The 20,572-nt window shown below is 39.8% G+C and overlaps 1 protein-coding gene and 1 pseudogene across 3 annotated transcripts; both read right to left on the bottom strand.

The window, feature by feature from the left end:
* Positions 1 to 1,570: 1,570 nt before the first annotated feature.
* LOC120025484 lies at positions 1,571 to 2,604 on the bottom strand (annotated as a pseudogene).
* Positions 2,605 to 7,865: 5,261 nt separating this feature from the next.
* prkab1a (protein kinase, AMP-activated, beta 1 non-catalytic subunit, a) lies at positions 7,866 to 20,298 on the bottom strand. 3 transcript variants are annotated; one of them, XM_038970396.1, is made up of 9 exons: positions 20,185 to 20,297; positions 16,487 to 16,545; positions 14,421 to 14,579; positions 13,405 to 13,571; positions 9,792 to 9,885; positions 9,495 to 9,621; positions 9,181 to 9,314; positions 8,980 to 9,048; positions 7,866 to 8,802 (listed from the first exon to the last, which is right to left on the bottom strand). In XM_038970396.1, the coding sequence occupies exons 3-9, from the start codon at positions 14,547 to 14,549 to the stop codon at positions 8,725 to 8,727; spliced, it is 798 nt and encodes a 265-aa protein (XP_038826324.1). In that variant the 5' UTR covers positions 14,550 to 14,579; positions 16,487 to 16,545; positions 20,185 to 20,297; the 3' UTR covers positions 7,866 to 8,724. The 3 variants fall into 3 exon arrangements, with proteins under 3 accessions (XP_038826324.1, XP_038826323.1, XP_038826325.1); XM_038970395.1 differs by lacking the exon at positions 16,487 to 16,545 and having other exon boundaries at positions 20,185 to 20,298; XM_038970397.1 differs by lacking the exon at positions 16,487 to 16,545 and having other exon boundaries at positions 9,507 to 9,621; positions 20,185 to 20,298.
* Positions 20,299 to 20,572: the final 274 nt, after the last annotated feature.

Here is a 20,572-nt window from a genome sequence, read left to right as displayed (position 1 = left end):
AGGTCCAACCCCACAATGAAGCGGCACATGCTGTTCCGAAGAACAGAAACACTACATATTACCCAATAAGTATGCCAAGTTAAAATGTCTGGACATGTGTAAAGCTCTCCCAATGAAATGTCAGTCGGTGGTCTTTTTCTAAAATGCAGGCCAGTAATTTGCCGCCAACCAGTCTGCTTCTCAGTGCCATTCTGAAAGCTCCCATGTTGAGTCTAGTGTTGTCCCACCTGAATGCTACTAACATTTATGAACCACTCGCTAAACAGAGGGTTTATGTTGCTGTGTGAAGTTTTTCTGTCGCTTATTGCTGCTGCTCTTCACCATGACAAGAGGAAGAGGGGGAACGCTCTTTTGTCTGTGAGCTCTTTTGTCAGCAGCACACCTGAGAAGGGCCTGAGCAGACAAACAGAGAACTGGTCACATTGCGTTCCACAGTTTGGCAGGTGTTCAAATATGTTGTGCATATTCCTCTCAAAGTGCAGGACTTATCACTAGTAGGACATATGAAAACATTGGTTCCCTCTACTGGGGGGTTGAATGTTGGCCTGCAGAGTACAATATTTGGGCCCTGTTTGAATTATAATCTCTTTGCCTCCCTCTTTCTTTACTTCCATAGTGGACAGTTATCCAAATAGAGAGACAGTGACACTAGTGCGAGTTTCTCAATCTTTATTAAGTTTCATCTGTTACTTAGTTTATCATCCACACAATCTCAAATATAAATAAATCCAAGAGTACAGTAGAACGAAGTGTGTTACTGGCTGGTAGGTTGCAAGTTACTGGCTGGTAGGAGCGAGTTACTTGCTGGTAGGTCACAACCAGATATAGGACACAACAGGTAACATCAATAGCTGACAACCAAATAGATTCAACTCAAAAGTCGTGACTTGAAAAGATAAGGTGGTTTTAGCGGGGGAAAGCAATTGAACAAGGAGCTACCTGGAGCTACCTAATTGTCATACTTGAGTAAAAGTAAAGATACCAGAAAATGACTCTAGTGAAAGTCACCCAGTAAAATACTACTTGAGTAAAAGTCTAAAAGTATTTGGTTTTAAATATACTTAAGTATCAAAAGTAAATGGAATTGCTCAAATGTACTTACTGTAGGTATCAAAAGTAAAATTCTAAACCATTTCAAATTTCTTATAGCAAACTTTTTTTTTTTTAAATTACACGGATAGCCAGGGGCACATTCCAACACTCAGACATAATTTACAAATGAAGCATTTGTGTTTAGTGAGTCCGCCAGATCAGAGGCAGTAGGGATGACAAGGGATGTTCTCTTGATAAGTGTTTGAATTGGACCATTTTCATGTCAAAATGTAACGAGTACTTTTGGGTGTCAGGGAAAATGTATGGAGTAAAAAGTACATAATTTCTTTTAGGAATGTAGTGAAGTAAAAGTTGGCAAAAATATAAATAGTAAAGTATAGATACCCCAAAAAACGACTTTAGTATGACTTTAAAGTATTTTCACTTAAGTAATTTACACCACTGTGAAGGAGCTATCTGAACTATGTTGTGTGATGGCTGCAGGTCTATCCAGGAGGAGCAGGGTCCTCTGTGGGCCTTATTTCCTGTCACACTCGCAGAAGAACTTCTCACAACCGTCATTGTTGCCTGAGGATGTGAGAGAAAGAACAATAAGGAGGGTAGAGAAAGAGAGTGACATGGAAAGAGCAAGGTAAAGAGTGTGATGAATACCATGAGCAGTACTATAAATAATGCAGTACATCGCTAATCATTGTCGTGTATGAGGTGAGAGGGGAGGGGACTCTTTGGAGCAACAAGTGACCTTTCTGAGGCTCTGGTCACAGTCATGGGCATAGGACTCGGTGTAAGGATTGTCAACGATGGCCCAACATTCATTGTGCTGCATGGCATCATTGTACTGTAGCACTTGCCATGGACCTCACAGCACCCGTTGGATGATACCATAGAACACACTAACTCTGAGACAATATCAGAATAACACACACTGGCAATACTTTGGTCAGTACTTTGGTGGCAGCAATAAGTAACAAAGAAACAACACTTTAAAGCAAAACCTTCATTGATGTCAATTCAACATAGATTCATTAGTGGTTGGGATAGAATGTGCGTGGACTGGAATGGTTTTAACACTATTGCCATATTCCCAACCCTTGTCCCTTGACCCTTAACCCCTGACCTGTCCAGATCGTCCACAGGGGTCCAGAGCCTCACTTGCCACAGTAGCATCCGTAGTCAGTGTAGTCCAAGATAGGCCAACTATCAGGCATGGTGCAGGGGATCATGTTTCTGAACTGCCACAGGGTCCTGTCGTTAAGGTTGGTTGCTTGGGCTATAAGAAAGATGATAAGGGATGGGTCAGATCAGATGAATATAAATATTAAGATTTGACCCCTTTACTTGTTTTCTTCATCCATTGAATACATTTAACATATTCACAAATATTGGATGATGCTAACAAGGATGATGATAATGATCGAGACTTATGCATGACAACATGGAATTGAAACTGTTGCAGGTAAACATGCCCGATTATAATTAGATCGTATGAAGCTGCTAGTCACCAACAGAGAGGCCCAAAGCCACAAGGAAAACTGCTTGGAGGGTGTTCATGATGTCAGCCAATAAGAAGAAGTGAAGTTCTGGACCTACAGTAAATCTCTGAAATAGGGTCTACTTATATTACTTGTAACTCCAAGACAAATCAGTAGTAGACATTTTGGCAGATACTGTTTACAGGAGAACATGCAGCCCCTCTTTCCAGACACATATGGTCATGTCTGAGATTGAGATTTTAGTCATTTAGCAGAAGGTCTTATGCAGAGCGATTGGGGTTAGGTGCCTTGCTTCCAGCCGCACCTGAGATCGCAGGAGAACATACAGTCCAGTCCAGACAGACATAACTGAGCTTGTCTTGTCTCAAATAAGCTAAGAGAAATGACAGTCCATCATTACTTTAAGATATGAAGGTCAGTCAATCCGGAAAATGTAAAGAACTTTGAAAGTTTCTTCAAGTGCAGTCGCAAAAACCATCAAGCGCTATGATGAAATTGGCTCTCATGAGAACTGCAACAGGAAAGGAAGACCCAGAGTTACCTCTGCTGCAGAGGATAAGTTAATTAGAGTTAACTGCACCTCAGATTGCAGCCCAAATAAATTATTCACAGAGTTCAAGTAACAGACACATCTCAACATCAACGGTTTAGAGGAGACTGTGTGAATCAGCCCTCCATGGTCAAATTGCTGCAAAGAAACCACTACTAAAGGACACAAATAATAAGAAGAGACTTTCTTGGGCCAAGAAACACAAGCAAGACATTAGACCGATGGAAATCTACAAAACACCAGTTTTAATGTCAACAGTGAAGAGTTCCTCTGTCCAGTGTCTGTGTTCTTTTGCCCTTTTTTCTTTTTGTTGGCCAGTGAGATGTGGCTTTTTCTTTGCAACTCTGCCTAGAAGGCCAGCATCCCGGAGTTGTCTTTTCACTGTTGACGTTGAGACTGATGTTTTGTGGGTACTATCTAATGAAGCTGCCAGTTGAGGACTTGTGAAGTGTCTGTTTCTCAAACTAGACACTCTAATGTACTTGTCCTCCTGCTCAGTTGTGCACCGGGGCCTCCCACTCCTCTTTCTATTCTGGTTAGAGCCGGTTTGCGCTGTTCTGTGAAGAGAGTAGTACACAGTGTTGTACGAGATCTTCAGTTTTTTGGCAATTTCTCGCATGGAATAGCCTTCATTTCACAGAACAAGAATAGACTGATGAGTTTCAGAAGAAAGTTCTTTGTTTCTGGCCATTTTGAGCCTGTAATCAAACCCATAAATGCTGATGCTCCAGATACTCAACTAGTCTAAAGAAGGCCAGTTTTTTGCTTCTTTAAAACTTCTTATGGATCAAATCCCTTTAGCGGGATCGATTTGACAACATCCGGTGAAATGGCAGAGCGCCAAATCCAAATTAAATTACTATAAATATTAAACTTTCATGAAATCACCCATGCAATACACCAAATTAAATCTACACTTGTTGTTAATCCAGCCAACGTGTCAGATTTCAAAAAGGCTTTACGGAGAAAGCAAACCATGCTATTATCTGAGGACAGCACCCCATCAAAGACAGACAATCATAATTCAACCCGCCAGGCGTGACACGAAACTCAGAAATAAAGATATAATTCATGCCTTACCTTTGACGAGCTTCTTCTGTTGGCACTCCAATATGTCCCATAAACATCACAAATGGTCCTTGTTTGATTAATTCCGTGATTATATATCCAAAATGTCCATTTATTTGGCGCGTTTGATCCAGAAAAACACTGGTTCCAACAAGCACAACATGAATACAAAATATCTCATAAGTTACCTGTAATCTTTGTCCAAACATTTCAAACAACTTTCCTAATACAACTTCAGGTATTTTTTTACGTGAATAATCGATTACATTTAAGACGGGATAAAATGCGTTCAATACCGGAGGAAAACAAAGTGGAGGGGGCTTTTTAGGTCACGCGCCTCTATCAAACAGTACACTTCACTCGACCCTCATTCTGAACAGGGCTACTTCTTCATTACACAAAGGAAAAACATCAACCAATTTCTAAAGACTGTTGACATCCAGTGGAAGCGATAGGAACTGCAAGCAACTGAATTCTAGATTTCCATTGAAAACCCATTGAAAAGAGAGTGACCTCAAATTCTTTTTTTTCCTGGATGGTTTGTCCTCGGGGTTTCGCCTGCCAAATAAGTTATGTTGTACTCACAGACATCATTCAAACAGTTCTAGAAACTTCAAAGTGTTTTCTATCCAAATCCACTAATACTATGCATATCCTAGCTTCTGGGCCTGAGTAGCAGGCAGTTTACTTTGGGCACGCTTTTCATCTGGACGTGAAAATACCGCCCCCTAGCCTTAAGAAGTTTTAATCAGTACAACAGTTTTCAGCTGTGCTAACATAATTGCAAAAGGGTTTTCTAATGATCAGTTACCCTTTTAAAATGATAAACTTGGATTAGCTAACACAACGTGCCATTGGAACACTGGAGTGATGGTTGTTGATAATGGGCCTCTGTACTCCTATGTAGATAGGAGCTACAATAGTCATTTACAACATTAACAATGTCTACACTGTATTTCTGATCAATTTGATGTTATTTTAATGGACAGAAAATCTGTTTCAAAAACAAGGATATTTCTAAGTGACCCCAAACTTTTGAATGGTAGTGTGTATATAATGTTGAAGTCGGAAGTTTACATAACCTTAGCCAAATACATTTAAACTCAGTTTTTCACAATTACTGACATTTAATCCTAGCAAAACTCCCCTGGTCTTAGGTCAGTTAGGATCACCACTTTATTTTAAGAATGTGAAATGTCAGAATAATAGTAGAGAGAATTATTTATTTCAGCTTTTATTTATTTATTTTTATTACATACACTCAATTAGTATTTGGTAGCATTGCCTTTAAATTGTTTAACTTGGGTCAAACGTTTCGGGTAGCCTTCCACAAGCTTCCCACAATAAGTTGGGTGAATTTTGGCCCATACCTCCTGACAGAGCTGGTGTAACCGAGTCAGGTTGTAGGCCTCCTTACTCGCACACGCTTTTTCAGTTCTGCTCACAAATTTTCTACAGGATTGAGGTCAGGGCTTTGTGATGGCCACTCCAATACCTTGACTTTGTTGTTCTTAAGCCATTTTGCCACAACTTTGGAAGTATGCTAAGGGTCATTGTCCATTTGGAAGACCCATTTGCAACCAAGCTTTAACTTCCTGACTGATGTCTTGAGATGTTTGTTCAATATATCCACATAATTGTCCTCCCTCATGATGCCATCTATTTTGTGAAGTGCACCACCTCCCTCCTGCAGCAAAGCACCCCCACAACATGATGCTGCCACCCCCGTGCTTCACGGTTAGGGTGGTGTTCTTTGGCTTGCAAGCTTCCCCCTTTTTCCTCCAAACATAACAATGGTCATTATGACCAAACAGTTCGATTTTTGTTTCATCAGACCAGAGAACATTTCTCCAAAAAGTACGATCCCATGTGCAGTTGCAAACTGTAGTCTGGCTTTTTTATGGCTGTTTTGGAGCAGTGGCTTCTTCCTTGCTGAGCGGCCTTTCAGGTTATGTCGATATAGGACTCGTTTTACTGTGGATATAGATACTTTTGTACCTGCATTTTCACAAGGTCCTTTGCTGTTGCTCTGGGATTGATTTGCACTTTTCGCACCAAAGTATGTTCATCTCTAGGAGACAGAACGCGTCTCCTTCCTGAGCGGTATGATGGCTGCGTGGCCCTATGGTGTTAATATTGTTTGTACAGATGAATGTGGTACCTTCAGGCGTTTGGAAATTGCTCCCAAGGATGAACCAGACTTGTGGAGGTCTACAATTTTCTTTCTGGGGTCTTGGTTGATTACTTTAGATTTTCCCATGATGTCAAGCAAAGAGGCACTGAGTTCGAAGGTAGGCCTTGAAATACATCCACAGGTACACCTCCAATTGACTCAAATTATGTCAATTAGCCTATCAGAAGCTTCTAAAGCCATGAGATAATTTTCTGGAATTTTCTAAGCTGTTTTAAAGGCATAGTCAACTTAGTGTATGTAAACTTCTCACCCACTGGAATTGTGATACAGTGAATTATAAGTGAAATAATCTGTCTGTAAACAATTGTTGAAAAAATTACTTGTGTCATGCACAAAGTAGATGTCCAAACCGACTTGCCAAAACTATAGTTTGTTAACAAGAAATTTGTGGAGTGGTTGAAAAACGAGTTTTAATGACTCCAACCTAAGTGTATGTAAACTTCTGACTTCAACTGTATGTGTATATATATATATATATATATATATATATATATATATATATATACACACACACTCTGGACTGCGACATTGCTCATCCTAGTATTTCTTAATTCCATTATTTTACTTTTTAGATTTGTGTGTATTGTTAGATATTACTGCACTATTGGAGCTAGGAACACAAGTATTTCGCTACACGCGCAATAACATCTGCTAAATATGTGTATGTGACCAATCAAGTTTGATTGGATTGATATACATTTATTCGAAAGGTACTGTACGAGATAAAGTACAGTAGTTTTAGTGAATTTAAAGTATCCCAGACACTCTGACTCAGGCAGATGTGTTCCCAGAATAGCTTTGAGATAACATGGCATGACACAACGAACGGACACACTACTAGATAAGAAGACGAGGTAACGTTGTTGAATTTCCACCAAACATATGACAACTTTCACTGCAATTGAGCTCAGGGCAAACCAAAGAATTACATTACTAGTTGACCAAATGCTTTGTGTTTTTTTTTTAAAGTTGATGCAACAATACATCAAAATCACACATTTATACTCATGTAGATTAAACATATATGTTGTGGTTGTATGGGGAAAGACATGGTGAGAAATATGTGTCTGGAAAGTGGTGCTGTGTGTACTCCTGCCATCACTCTCTTCAAGGTCTCTATCCTTTTCACCCCAAAACATGTCCAGGAAAGAAATGTTCATATTGCATTGGGGAAGATTTTTTTTTTTTTCAGACATATTGCCGTCTTCACACTTTTAGAATGCCATCTGGCTCCTTCTCCTAGGATTAATAGGGCCATGCCCCAACAAAATGTTACCTATTACTTGAACATGAAAGAATACTAATATAACACTTCAATAGATTCACAATATTTTGGTTCAACGAATACTGTGGAAATCAAATCAAACAAAGGGGAGGAATACATTTTGATTAGATCTTCCATATGTGACACTCAAATTGATAGTCAAGGGGCTATGCCCATCTACAAGAGTTGTATTCCTATCCATGCTGGTAAACCCTTTATTTCAGAGATACCACACAATAAGAATGCTATAAAATCAATTATCTTTATTGGGATAGAAATCTGGAAACAAAGGAGAAAAATGTACACATCATGGTCCAAGAGGGTTACATTAACAAGGATGTCAAAGGAGCTTCAGCCTCATTAATCCATCTCCAACTCTGCTTGTCTGTCACCCCACTGAGTTGGTCCCTTGGATTCACATGTAGGGGAGGTGTTTTGACCATATATAGTCATTTAGAAAATATACACAGCACTATCTAATGATTACTTAACTTACTACTATTTAAATAAAACATGTGCACTGATACGCAAACTGATATAGCTGGTGAAGCATAATGATCCAAAGACCAGGCACACTGGCCAAATGGCAAGTAACAGAGGCTGGAGAGAAAATCACAATAAAAAGGCAGGAAAAAATCTCCACTGGCAAAATCAATGATTATTACTACTGTACAGCAACACTGGGGCATCCATCCAAAATCAAACACTGTATGGTTTTCCATGATACTGCATCTTACCTACAACTTCCTGTTCTACTATTTCCTGTTCTTGTCTGATGAAGGGACCTCCTGCCATTAAGCACAGGCCACAACACAACCCTTACGTATTATCAGTCAGAATTCACCACCACCCCCAAAACGTCTCTATCCTTCCTATGCGTAACTATTCTGCTACCTAGTACTCCTCTATGTCTATAACAAAGCAAGGTTGGCGATCAGCAAATGGGATGGCAGTCATTGAACAAGAGGAAAGGCAGACTGAGGAGGATTGGGGTGATAGAAATAATTCAAAACTGAGATATGTACAGGTGTAATGCTGGAGGCTGTGCTGTGAGAAGCTGTGGTGTCTGCGGTGCAAAGGCAGAGACGCCATAGACCTCTGGTCAGATCGGCTTATACAGCAGGGTGGTGACATACTTCTTCTTGTAGCGATGAGTCGCACTAAGCACCATCACACCATCCTGAGAGGAGAGAGAGAGAGAAATATACAACTCCATTAGCACATACTTGACATTTCCCTTCACCTCTCCAAAAGCAACTCTTCTGGGAGTCCTTCTGTTACCTCTTGCAGACGTTGAATCAATCTACTAAGGCTCCATGGCTTTGATTTAATCTTTCTGATCTCCCTGTGGTCTTACCTTGATGGACAAGGCGTAGAGGTGATTGAGCATGACATGGTTGGGTTCTGGGAGCAATGCAGGGTCACACTGAAGAGGGAGAGAGAATACATCTTACTCCAGTGCATGCACATTACTGTCAATGACTTGAATAGCTCTCATGTCTTCATCATTGATATTCCCATGAGGGTTTGGATTCAGTTGTTAGCGTCTTGTACTCACAGAGATTCCTGTGTCCTTGTTTAGGATGACCTGTAGCAAGTGAGGTGGGAGAATGGGCGGAGACTTGAACTTTTCTTCCTGCTTGGGTATGTAAGGGTCCTGATGGTACGGTCCGGGAGGGGAGCTGGACAGGTCTAACTCACAAACAGATGGGAGGAGGGGCAAGTTAATAAATACAATGGGAGAGCGAACACCAAGATTTGTCTAGTTAATATTTTGCTATTGCAAGTTGAAATCTAACTTTCTAACACCATGGAGACATTTTCCAATACAGTAGCATAACTTGAATGGATGAACACGTTATGGATACTGACCTTGACACTGACCTGACATATCAGAGCATTTCTGTGAGTCCACCATAAGTGCATCAAACACCTCAAAGTCAGTCTTCTTCACTTGGATGACATTGTTGACTGTGCCTAGCTGGTTGGTTACAACAGGCTGGCGGACCACAAAACCAGCAATCAAACAGAGAACTCATAAACATCAAATCTGTTACAGTCATTCACTCCCGTATGCCTGTGTAAATAGCTGAGTAGACAGTTGTTCCTATAAAGCCATTACAACATGTAAAACAGAGGTCGTTCTGGTCCCAAAAACACGCTGCTCACCTCAGCTGGGTCATGGGTCCACGTTCCGTCCACATAGAACTTATACTGATGCTCCCCTTCAGGCAGATCCACAATTGCCACAAAGTTGTTCTGACTGAAATAGAGAACAAACTAACATTAAGCGTTATGAATTTGGGGGCAGAAATGATTAAATATTAAAGCATTAGACCTCTCACTAAAGGTCTTCATTCATACAAAAACTATACATAAATCCAAACTGGTTCTCTAGCAGATAGGTAAGAATGGCTCACCCAGTGTTCAAGAATGGCCTTTTTCCCTTGATTCAGATTACAACCTCTCACTTGTTTAAAAATGTATCACTACTAAAAATGTATCACTATATCACTATTTTTAGAACAAGCCATAGAAAGTTGGTTGCAATTTCAGTTTAATCCACCAGAAAAGACAGAACAAATATTACAACAAATATAGTTAAACTCAAATACAGTAATTGATTTTTTATATATATATATTTTTTTTAATATGGAAATGTCTGCTCTGTCCAAAATTACAACCAACTGATTGCAGCATTACCACAAAAATGGAGGAGGAAAGTGAAAGGGGGAGAAATTAAGGGACTTGTCTGTCGGCCCTGAAGAACATAATTGGTTAAAGAAAACTGCTATAAATAAAATGTATACCAGTTTCATTTAAGGACCAAAGAATTGACAGCTGTGTTGTATAGATTGCAAAATAGTTGGGAAGAGATTTTCGACGTACCGATTCCATGGCACATGGTTTATGAACTGATACACAAAAGGATGCTGGATTCAAAACCTAAGAGTTATTCAATTTAAATGATTTTACAAAACTCTTGCAACATATATAATGTTATATATATGGGGGATACAACCATCCCAGCTCTGAAGATTTTGCCACGAATAGACAGAATCATCAGATCATATGTTTTGGTACTGTCCATATGTAGCTTGTTTTTGGTCTCAGGTATGGCTGAAGAATTCAAATCAAATTGTCTCTCAACCAGCTTCATGAGGTAGTCACCTGAAATGCATTTCAATTAACAGGTGTGCCTTGTTAAAGTTTATTTGTGAAATATTTTTCCTTCTTAATGCGTTTGAGCCAATAAGTTGTGTTGTGACAAGTTAGGGGTGGTATACAGAAGATAACCCTATTTGGTAAAAGATCAAGTCCATATTATGGAAAGAACAGCTCAAATAAGCTAAGAGAAGACAGTCCATCATTACTTTAAGACATGATGGTCAGTCAATCTGGAAAATTCAAAGAAATTTTAAAGTTCCTGCAAGTTCAGTCGCAAAAACCATCAAGCGCTATGATGAAACTGGCTCTCATGAGGACTGCCACAGGAAAGGAAGACCCACAGTTACCTCTGCTGCAGAGGTATTAAATGCTTCACAGAGTTCAAGTAACAGACACATCTCAACATCAACTGTTCAGAGGAGACAGTGTGAATCAGGCCTTCGTGGTCTAATTGCTGCTAAGAAACCACTATTAAAAGGACACCAATAAGAAGATAATTTCTTGGGCCAAGAAACACGAGCAATGGACATTAGACCGGTGGAAATCTGTCCTTTGGTCTGGTGAGTCCAAATTTGAGATTTCTGGTTCCAACCGCTGTGTCTTTGTGAGTTGCACAGTAGGTGAATGGATGATCTCCGCATGTGTGGTTCCCACCGTGAAGCATGGAGGAGGTGTGATGGTGTGGGGGTGCTTTGCTGGTGACACTGTCATGATTTATTTAGAATTCAAGGCACACTTAACCAGCATGGCTACCACAGAATTCTGCAGCGATACACCATCCCATCTGGTTTGCGCTTAGTGGGACTATCATTTGTTTTTTAACAGGACAATATTCCAACACACCTCCAGGCTGTGTAAGGGCTATTTGACCAAGAAGGAGAGTGATGCAGTGCTGCATACGATGAACTGGCCTCCACAATCACCTGACCACAATCTATCTGTAATTTTAAAGCTGATCTACCCCCTTAAAATAAAATAAACAGTAAGGGCATACATACAGTATACACTGAGTGTATAAAACATTAGGAACACCTTCCTAATATTGAGTTACACCCCCTTTTACAAAGTGTCGAAAGTGTTCCACAGGGGTACTGGCCAATGTTGACTCCAATGCATCCCACAGTTCTGTCAAGTTGGCTGGATGTCCTTTGGGTGGTGGACAATTCTTGATTAACACAGGAAACTGTTGAGCGTGAAAAACCCAGCAGTGTTTCAGTTCTTGACAGACTAAAACCAGTGCGCCTTGCACCTACTAACATACCGCGTTCAAAGGCACTTAAATCTTTTGTCTTGCCCATTCACCCTCTGAATGGCACACATACACAATCCATGTCTCAATTGTCTCAAGCCTTAAAAATCCTTCTATAACCTCTTGAAGCTAGGGGGCAGAATTTTTATGTTTGGAAAAATAACGTTCCCATTGTAAGCTGCCTATTTCTCAGGTCCAGATGCTAGAATATGCATATAATTGACAGAGTAGGATAGAAAACACTCTAAAGTTTCCAAAACTGCCAAAATATTGTCTGTGAGTATAACAGAACTGATTTTGCAGGCGAAAACCTGAGGAAATCCAACCCGGAAGTGACTTCTATTTTGAAAAATCACTGTTCCATTGCCTGCCTTTCGTCCATTTAAAGGGATATCAACCAGATTCCTTTTCCTGTGGCTTCCTCAGGGTGTGAAAAGTCTTTAGACATAGTTTCAAGCTTTTATTTTGAAAAATAAGCGAGATTTATCAAAACGCGTCAGTGGATAGACGGATGTCCCTCCCTTAGTTCTTGCGCGCGACAATGGTTGCTCGACATTTTCTTTCTCTCCAGTATTGAATAGTTTACAGTCCGGTTGAAATATTATCAATTATTGATGTTAAAAACAACCTGAGGATTGATTATTAAAAACGTTTGACATGTTTCTACGATCTTTACGCATACTATATGGAATTTTCGTCAAGCCTTGATGACATGCCTAAGGCTGTGGAATACTGAACATAACGCGCCAAACAAATTGAGTTTTTTTTATATAACAAAAATCTTTATCAAACAAAATAAACATTTATTGTGTAACTGGAAGTCTCGTGAGTGCAAACATCCGAATATCATCAAAGGTAAGCGATTCATTTTATTGCTTTTCTGGCTTTCGTGACCAATCTACATGGCTGCTAGGTGTTCTTAATGTTTTGTCTAGTGATCGATAAACTCGGATTGCTTTCGCTGTAAAGCATATTTTCAAAATCTGACACGACAGGTGGATTAACAACAAGCTAAGCTGTGTTTTGCTATATTGCACTTGTGATTTCATGAATATAAATATTTTTTGCAATTTTTTTGAATTTGGCGCTCTTAAGCGGTTGTTGATGAAAATGATCCCGCTAAAGGGATCCGTGCGTCAAGAAGATAACCGGTCTTCATCTACACTGATTGAAGTGGATTTGACAGATGACATCAATAAGGGATCATAGCTTTCACCTGGTCAATCGATGTCATGGAAAGAGCAGGTGTTCCTAATGTTTTGTACATTCAGTGTATATTCACTCACAAAACTGTGTGAATTGCACCAAAGGCAGGTCAACAATAGTGTTATAAGTATGATGCCCTTCTCATGGCTGCTAACCCACCTCCTGGTTAGGGGGATCTTGTTGGCCCAGTTGTTGAAGGATCCGGACAGAAAGACCTCCTTTCCGCTTCCAGTCCAGCGGAACACAGTGGGGCGGTCCAGTGTGGGCCCTTTATCAGCCTCCAGGTCCTGCCGCCATGCAAGGTACTCCTCTTTCTCTAGTGGAGCCTAGGAGACAAGGGAAGAGGGAGAGACAAGTCTCTCTCTGTGTGTTTTGACCAATGGGTAAAATACTATGTTAATACTGTAGATAATCCTCTAAGAAAACCACTGGTCCAAACCTAATGTCTCCATCATAATCCATTCAAAAGTTATTGAAGTTTTTACCCTTGAAGGACAGACAGAATTAGTTTGGCATCCTACAGGGTGACTAAATGGAGGACAGAGAAAAAAAGTGGTAATAAATCTCGAAAAATGGCATCAAGTCAGCTAGGCGGGGTTCTGTGCAAGAATTAAGGCTACTGTCTACCTGACAATCCACAGAACATAAAACAATAGAGGTAAGATGGATAGGACACATGATATGTAGTATTTTATTTAAGATTCACGTTCTTTTTCGAATATTTCTCACAAAAACAAGCGTCTCTCTGTGAAATGTCAACAGAGCACTGAGCTTATACCCAGCTTTTTATTTTCAAAGCCTTTTACATTTCATTCAGCTCATGTCATGCTAAATTAGCTTTTTAAGACCCACTGAAATAACTTTGAAGACGACGACCACAAAATGTAAAATCCTCAACAGTTGTTACGAGAAACCTGCACCACTGTCAACAGAGCTCGGTGCTTATTATCGGATGTATTAGGTTACGAAATCTGTCTTTTTGGATAGAATGTTAATGATATGATAGAGAACGACCCCACTTGAACGATTCAGAACATGAATAATCATATTTGTCTTGGTAAAATGTATTTTATAAACATAAGGAAGTTACATTTTATCACCAAAGCACGTTTTCTCTGGGGCAGAGTGGTTGGACACCCTACATAATTACAGAGGTTCACTCCTGTAAAACTGACCTTGATGTCCTCTCCATGGAACATATCAGCATCCTCTGGACTGTCCATAAGGATTTTAGGCCTGTCGCCCTCCTTGGCGCGGCTGTCCCGCCTGTGTCCCGTACCCATACCGGTGTTAGTGTTCCCCATGGTCCCCTCTGTGTCAATAAGCCAAAATCACTGTGGACAAAGGTTGGAAAATTGCTTAAACTAATGGGACAACAGTAAAAAAAATCAAATCAATAAGGGACATCATGGACAGAGAATGTGGGCACATCCAAAGACTATGCGTAGGGTAAATGCATTTGAATTTAATCACTTTTTCACAGCATCCCTTTTAATTTAAACAAAACTTTGCATACATGTTTTCCCATGGAAGAAGTGGTCAGAAAGATTGTTTTTGGACATGAATGCCAAAACATTCAGGAGATAAAGGTGCTCAAATTGACCCATTTTGCATACCCCACCATACCATGAGACATCCATGTCTTCAGCACTGGAAAAGATAAACGGTTGAGTTTTATATAATTGAAAATCTTACAGTGTTGTCAAACTATTCTGTTATTTCTTTTTTATATATATTTTAGAGGTCGACCGATTAATCAGAATGGCCAATTAATTAGGGCCGATTTCAAGTTTTCATAACAATCGGTATTTTTGGACACCAATTTGCCAGATTTTTTTTTTTACACCTTTATTTAACTAGACAACTCAGTTAAGAACACATTCTTATTTTCAATGACGGCCTAGGAACGGTGGGTTAACTGCCTTGTTCAGGGGCAGAACGACAGATTTTTACCTTGTCAGCTCGGGGATTCGTTTTTGCAACCTTCCGGTTACTAGTCCAACGCTCTAACCACCGGCCTTACATTGCACTCCACGAGGAGCCTGCATGGCAGGCTGACTACCTGTTACACGAGGGCAGCAAGAAGCCAAGGTAAGTTGCTAGCTAGCATTAAACTTATCTTATAAAAAAATTATCAATCTTAACATAATCACTAGTTAACTGGACATGGTTGATGATATTACTAGTTTATCTAGCGTGTCCTGCGTTGCATATAATCGATGCCTCGCCTGTTAATTTCTCATTGAATCACAGCCTACTTCGACAAACGGGTGATGATTTAACAAGCGCATTTGCGAAAAAAGCACTGTCGTTGCACCAATGTACCTAACCATAAACATCAATGCCTTTCTTTAAAATCTATACACAAGTATATATTTTTAAACCTGCATATTTAGTTAATATTGCCTGCTAACATGAATTTCTTATAACTAGGCAAATTGTGTCACTTCTCTTGCGTTCCGTGCAAGCAGTCAGGGTATATGCAGCAGTTTGGGCCGCCTGGCTAATTGCGAACTGTGTGAAGTCCATTTATTCCTAACAAAGGCCGTAATTAATTTGCCAGAATTGTACATAATACTTGACATAACATTGAAGGTTGTACAATGTAACAGCAATATTTCGACTTAGGGATGCCATCCGTTAGATAAAATACGGAACGGTTCCGTATTTCACTGAAAGAATAAACGTTTTGTTTTCGAAATAATAGTTTCCGGATTCAACCATTTTAATGACCAAAGGCTCGTATTTCTGTGTGTTATTATGTTATAATTAAGTCTATGATTTGATAGAGCAGTCTGACTGAGCGATGGTAGGCACCAGCAGGCTCGTAAGCATTCATTCAAACAGCACTTTCGTGCGTTTGCCAGCAGCTCTTCGGCTGTTTATGACTTCAAGCCTATCAACTCCCGAGATTAGGCTGGTATAACCGATGTGAAATGGCTAGCTAGTTAGCGGGGTGCGCGCTAATAGCGTTTCAAACGTCACTCGCTCTGAGACTTGGAGTAGTTGTTCCCCTTGCTCTGCATGGGTAACGCTGCTTCGAAGGTGGCTGTTGTCGATGTGTTCCTGGTTCGAGCCCAGGTAGGAGCGAGGAGAGGGACGGAAGCTATACTGTTACACTGGCAATAGTAAAGTGCCTATAAGAACATCCAATAGTCAAAGGTATATGAAATACAAATCGTATAGAGAGAAATAGTCCTATAATTCCTATAATAACTAACTACAACCTAAAACTTCTTACCTGGGAATATTGAAGACTCGTGTTAAAAGGAACCACCAGCTTTCATATGTTCTCATGTTCTGAGCAAGGAATTTAAACGTTAGCTTTTTTACATGGCACATATTGCACTTTTACTTTCTTCTCCAACAGTTGTTTTACTATTTTCTACATTGCAGAATAATAGTGAAGACATCAAAACTATGAAATAACACATATGGAATCATGTAGTAGCCAAATAAGTGTTTTAAAAAATCCAAATAGATTTTAGATTCTTCAAAGTAGCCACCCTTTGCCTTGATGACAGCTTTGCACACTCTTGGCATTCTCTCAAACCTCTTCACCTGGAATGCTTTTCCAACAGTCTTGAAGGAGATCCGACGTATGCTGAGAACTTGTTGGCTGCTTTTCCTTCACTCTGCGGTCCAAATCATCCCAAACCATCTCAATTGGGTTGAGGTCAGGGGATTGTGGAGGCCAGGTCATCTGATGCAGCACTCCATCATTCTCCTTCTTGATCAAATAGTCTGGAGGTGTGTTGGGTCATTGTCCTGTTGAAAAACAAATTATAGTCCCACTAAGCGCAAACCAGATGGATGGCGTATCGCTGCAGAATGCTGCGGTAGCCATGCTGGTTAAGTGTGCCTTGAATTCGAAATAAATCACTGAGTGTCACCAGCAAAGGACACCCTGACAATCACACCTCCTCCTCCATGCTTCAAGCTGGGAACTACCCATGCGAAGATCATCCGTTCACCTGTTGAAACCAAAACTCTCAAATTTGGACTCATCAGACTAACATGCTGACCAAATTTAGAAATCCATGTTATTCAATTATTGCGCCAATGAGCGTCTAATAGAAGTCATTCCTATTTCTGACACAGATCGCGCTGAAAGTCCTGCCTCTCCCATCTCCTCATTGGTTTATAGAAACAGGTACCCACATGCCATCTCCTCATTGGTTATACCCACGTGGGTGATTGAAAGACGAACTTTGTTGCAGGTTGTCGTGGTAATACTATGAAAGTTTAGATGAGATCACCATATAAGTTCAAAGATGAAAAAGCCTGGAAGGAGGAGAGATGACTAGAAACGATTCGGTTGGCCGTTTTATGTGTGGATTAATTGTCGGAGTAGAGGTCCTTGTGTATTTCAGGTAAAATAACAACTCAATGTTTATATCCCAGGACAAATTAGCTAGCAACAGCAAGCTAGCTAAATAGGACAAATTAACATTGGCTAGCAAGTGCAAGCTAACTAGCTAAATTGCCATACATGTTTAATGCTTTTCGACCTGTCCCCAAATTAATGTCATTAGTTCAGAGTTTGTTTTGATATTTTAACCTGCGTGTCGTGATCGCGTTTGGTGTGGGTGGACAAAATAAATGTATGCACGATAGCGCACTCGCGCAGCAGGTTTGGGTTCCGTGTAAAGGACAGATTTATACAGGTCTAATGTCCATTGCTCCTGTTTCTTGGCCCAAGCAAGTCTCTTATTATTATTTGTGTCCTTAAGTAGTGGTTTCTTTGCAGCAACCTTCATGTCTTAAAGTAATGATGCACTGAAGTTTCTCTTTGCTTATTTGAGGTAATAAATACATTTTATTCAGTTAAGAACAAATTCTTATTTACAATGACGGCCTACACCAGCCAAACCCAGACGACGCTGGGCCAATTGTGTGCCGCCCTATGGGACTCCCAATAACGGACGGTTATGATACAGCCTGGATTTGAACCAGGGTGTCTGTAGTGACGCCTCTAGCACTGAGATGCAGTGCCTTAGACCGCTGCGCCACTCGGGAGCCCAATATGGACTTGGTCTTTCACCAACTAGGGCTATCTTCTGTATACCACCCCTACCTTGTCACAACACAACTGATTGGCTCAAACACTTTAAGAAGGAAAAAAACTCCACAAATTAAGTTTTAACAAGGCACACCTGTTAATTGAAATGCATTCAGGCGACTACCTCATGAAGCTGGTTGAGAGAATGCCAAGAGTGTGCAAAGCTGTATTTTGATGTGTTTAACACTTATTTTGTGGTTACCACATGATTCCATATGTGTTATTTCATAGTTTTGATGTCTTCACTATTATTCTACAATGTAGAAAATAGTAAAAATAAAGAAAACCCTGGAATGAGTAGGTGTGTCCAAACTTTTGACTGGTACTGTGTGTGTGTATATATATATATATATATATATATATATATATATATATATATATATAATATACACACACAGACAAATAAATAGTTTGACAACCCCGTTTGTAAGCTTTTAAATTATATAAATCTCAAATGTGATTTTTGCAGTGATTAAGACATGGATGTATAATGGTATGGTGGGGTATGCAAAATAGGTCAACTGGGCAGCTTTGAATTAAAATGGATTTACTCCATGTTAGCTAGCTACAGAGCCTTCAAAAAATATTCACACCCCTTGACTTTTTCCACATTTTGTAGTGTTACAATGTTTTCACTGGACAGTTACTTTAAGCTGCAATATCTAACTTTTTAGGCAACCCTACCAAATTCAAATAGAAAATGTGAGTTTATAGGCCTCTCATTCCCTTGAAAGACAGTCTAAGAAGTGGTGGATATGTCCTATGTGAACTATGTCTATGCTTCCCGTTCTAAATACTATATTTTCAGTTATTGAAAATATATTTCACAATGGTTTAGATGGTACAATGATTCTCTACACTCTCTATGCTTGTTTTGTCACATATACCGAAATCAGGCAAACTATTAGAAATTTAGCAACACAGGAAATGGCAGAGCGATTTCTGCCAAAAAATGATGGATATACTGACAAGATACTTCTCTCCCCCCAAACAGCCTCATCCCATGAATATGCATAGCCTTGTGAGACAACTCCGATATAAATAGCAAATAAGCCATTTGTTTTTTGTTGTTGATCAAATTCAACAATCTCATTGATCTCTATACAAAAACTCCTTGCTTGGTGGGCGACAAAACACCAACTGCTTGAGGGAGACAGATTTTCCATCAAGTGGAGCCTCGCTTTGCCGAGTCCTGTTTGTTTCTGCATAGTTCACCTTTAAAACAGGCTGACATTTTTTTGATAAATGGATCAACTTCCAATTCCGGGAAACGCAGTAAACAATACGGGAATGGCGCTTTTTATAACCATTACTTGCAGGTGAATGGATAAATTGTTTTGGGATAATTTAAACACTCTTTATATTCTACTATTTTAAACAACGAAAATACATCCGCAACAGGGCCCGGATACGCTACATAATTGCAATTTGTTTTTTGGAAGGAAAACGATTTAACTCATATTGTAATTAATTATAGGTTATATTTCATACTAGACATCTAGAAACACCGGACAGTTTAGTATCCCTGGTTAGGGTGCTGTGTTAACGTAGCTAGCTAAAAACATTAGCTAACGTTCGCTTTACGTTACCAAGCAATGTTTAGTAGCTATGTCAAATAATTTGTGTGTGCTTCCCTGGGGTCAAACTTTTCCACATGGTCGGATATTAAATGTTTTACCGGGAACAGATAATAGATGCGTGCTGTGTAGGCAATCGGGCAAGCTCTTTTCGAGCTGCTGCAACCGATGGATTATTGGATGCTATAGTTACTAGCTAGCTAGCTAAAGTAAACAGCTAGCTCCCTCTGTGGCTATATCTGATTTAACGTTGACAAGAACCACAAACTGAGTAGGAAATATGAATATTGAAAACCATACCTTAGAATTGATGTCAGTTTACACCACTAAAATGCTCGTCTTTTATTTTACAATTTTCCCACGTTCTGTTGTTGACAACACAACCTTCCTCATCATTCCAGAGGGCTCCGCCTCCTTTCTTTCTTAACTGTCAGATAGCGCATGCAGTTTCACTTTCTTACCACCAGGTGGAAGTGTCGACCTTTAATGGGCTATCAAGGCTCAGTCCAGCAGGGAAAGCTAGATTTCTAGGACATAAAAGTTATAGACCATCCCATCTAAACACTCATTATTTAAGCATTATTTAGACATTATTTCAAACATTTTCCTTGTGTATATCTACAGTCACATAACAATGTATAATCCCTGTGCTGAAAGTCAAACTAGTAGTCCTTGTGTTTTTCATGCA

The sequence above is a fragment of the Salvelinus namaycush genome, chromosome 31, assembly GCF_016432855.1.
Source record: "Salvelinus namaycush isolate Seneca chromosome 31, SaNama_1.0, whole genome shotgun sequence".
Lineage (NCBI taxonomy): Eukaryota > Metazoa > Chordata > Actinopteri > Salmoniformes > Salmonidae > Salvelinus > Salvelinus namaycush.
The sequence above is the reverse complement of the archived record's forward strand: the minus strand, read 5'-3'. Positions and strand labels throughout refer to the sequence as shown.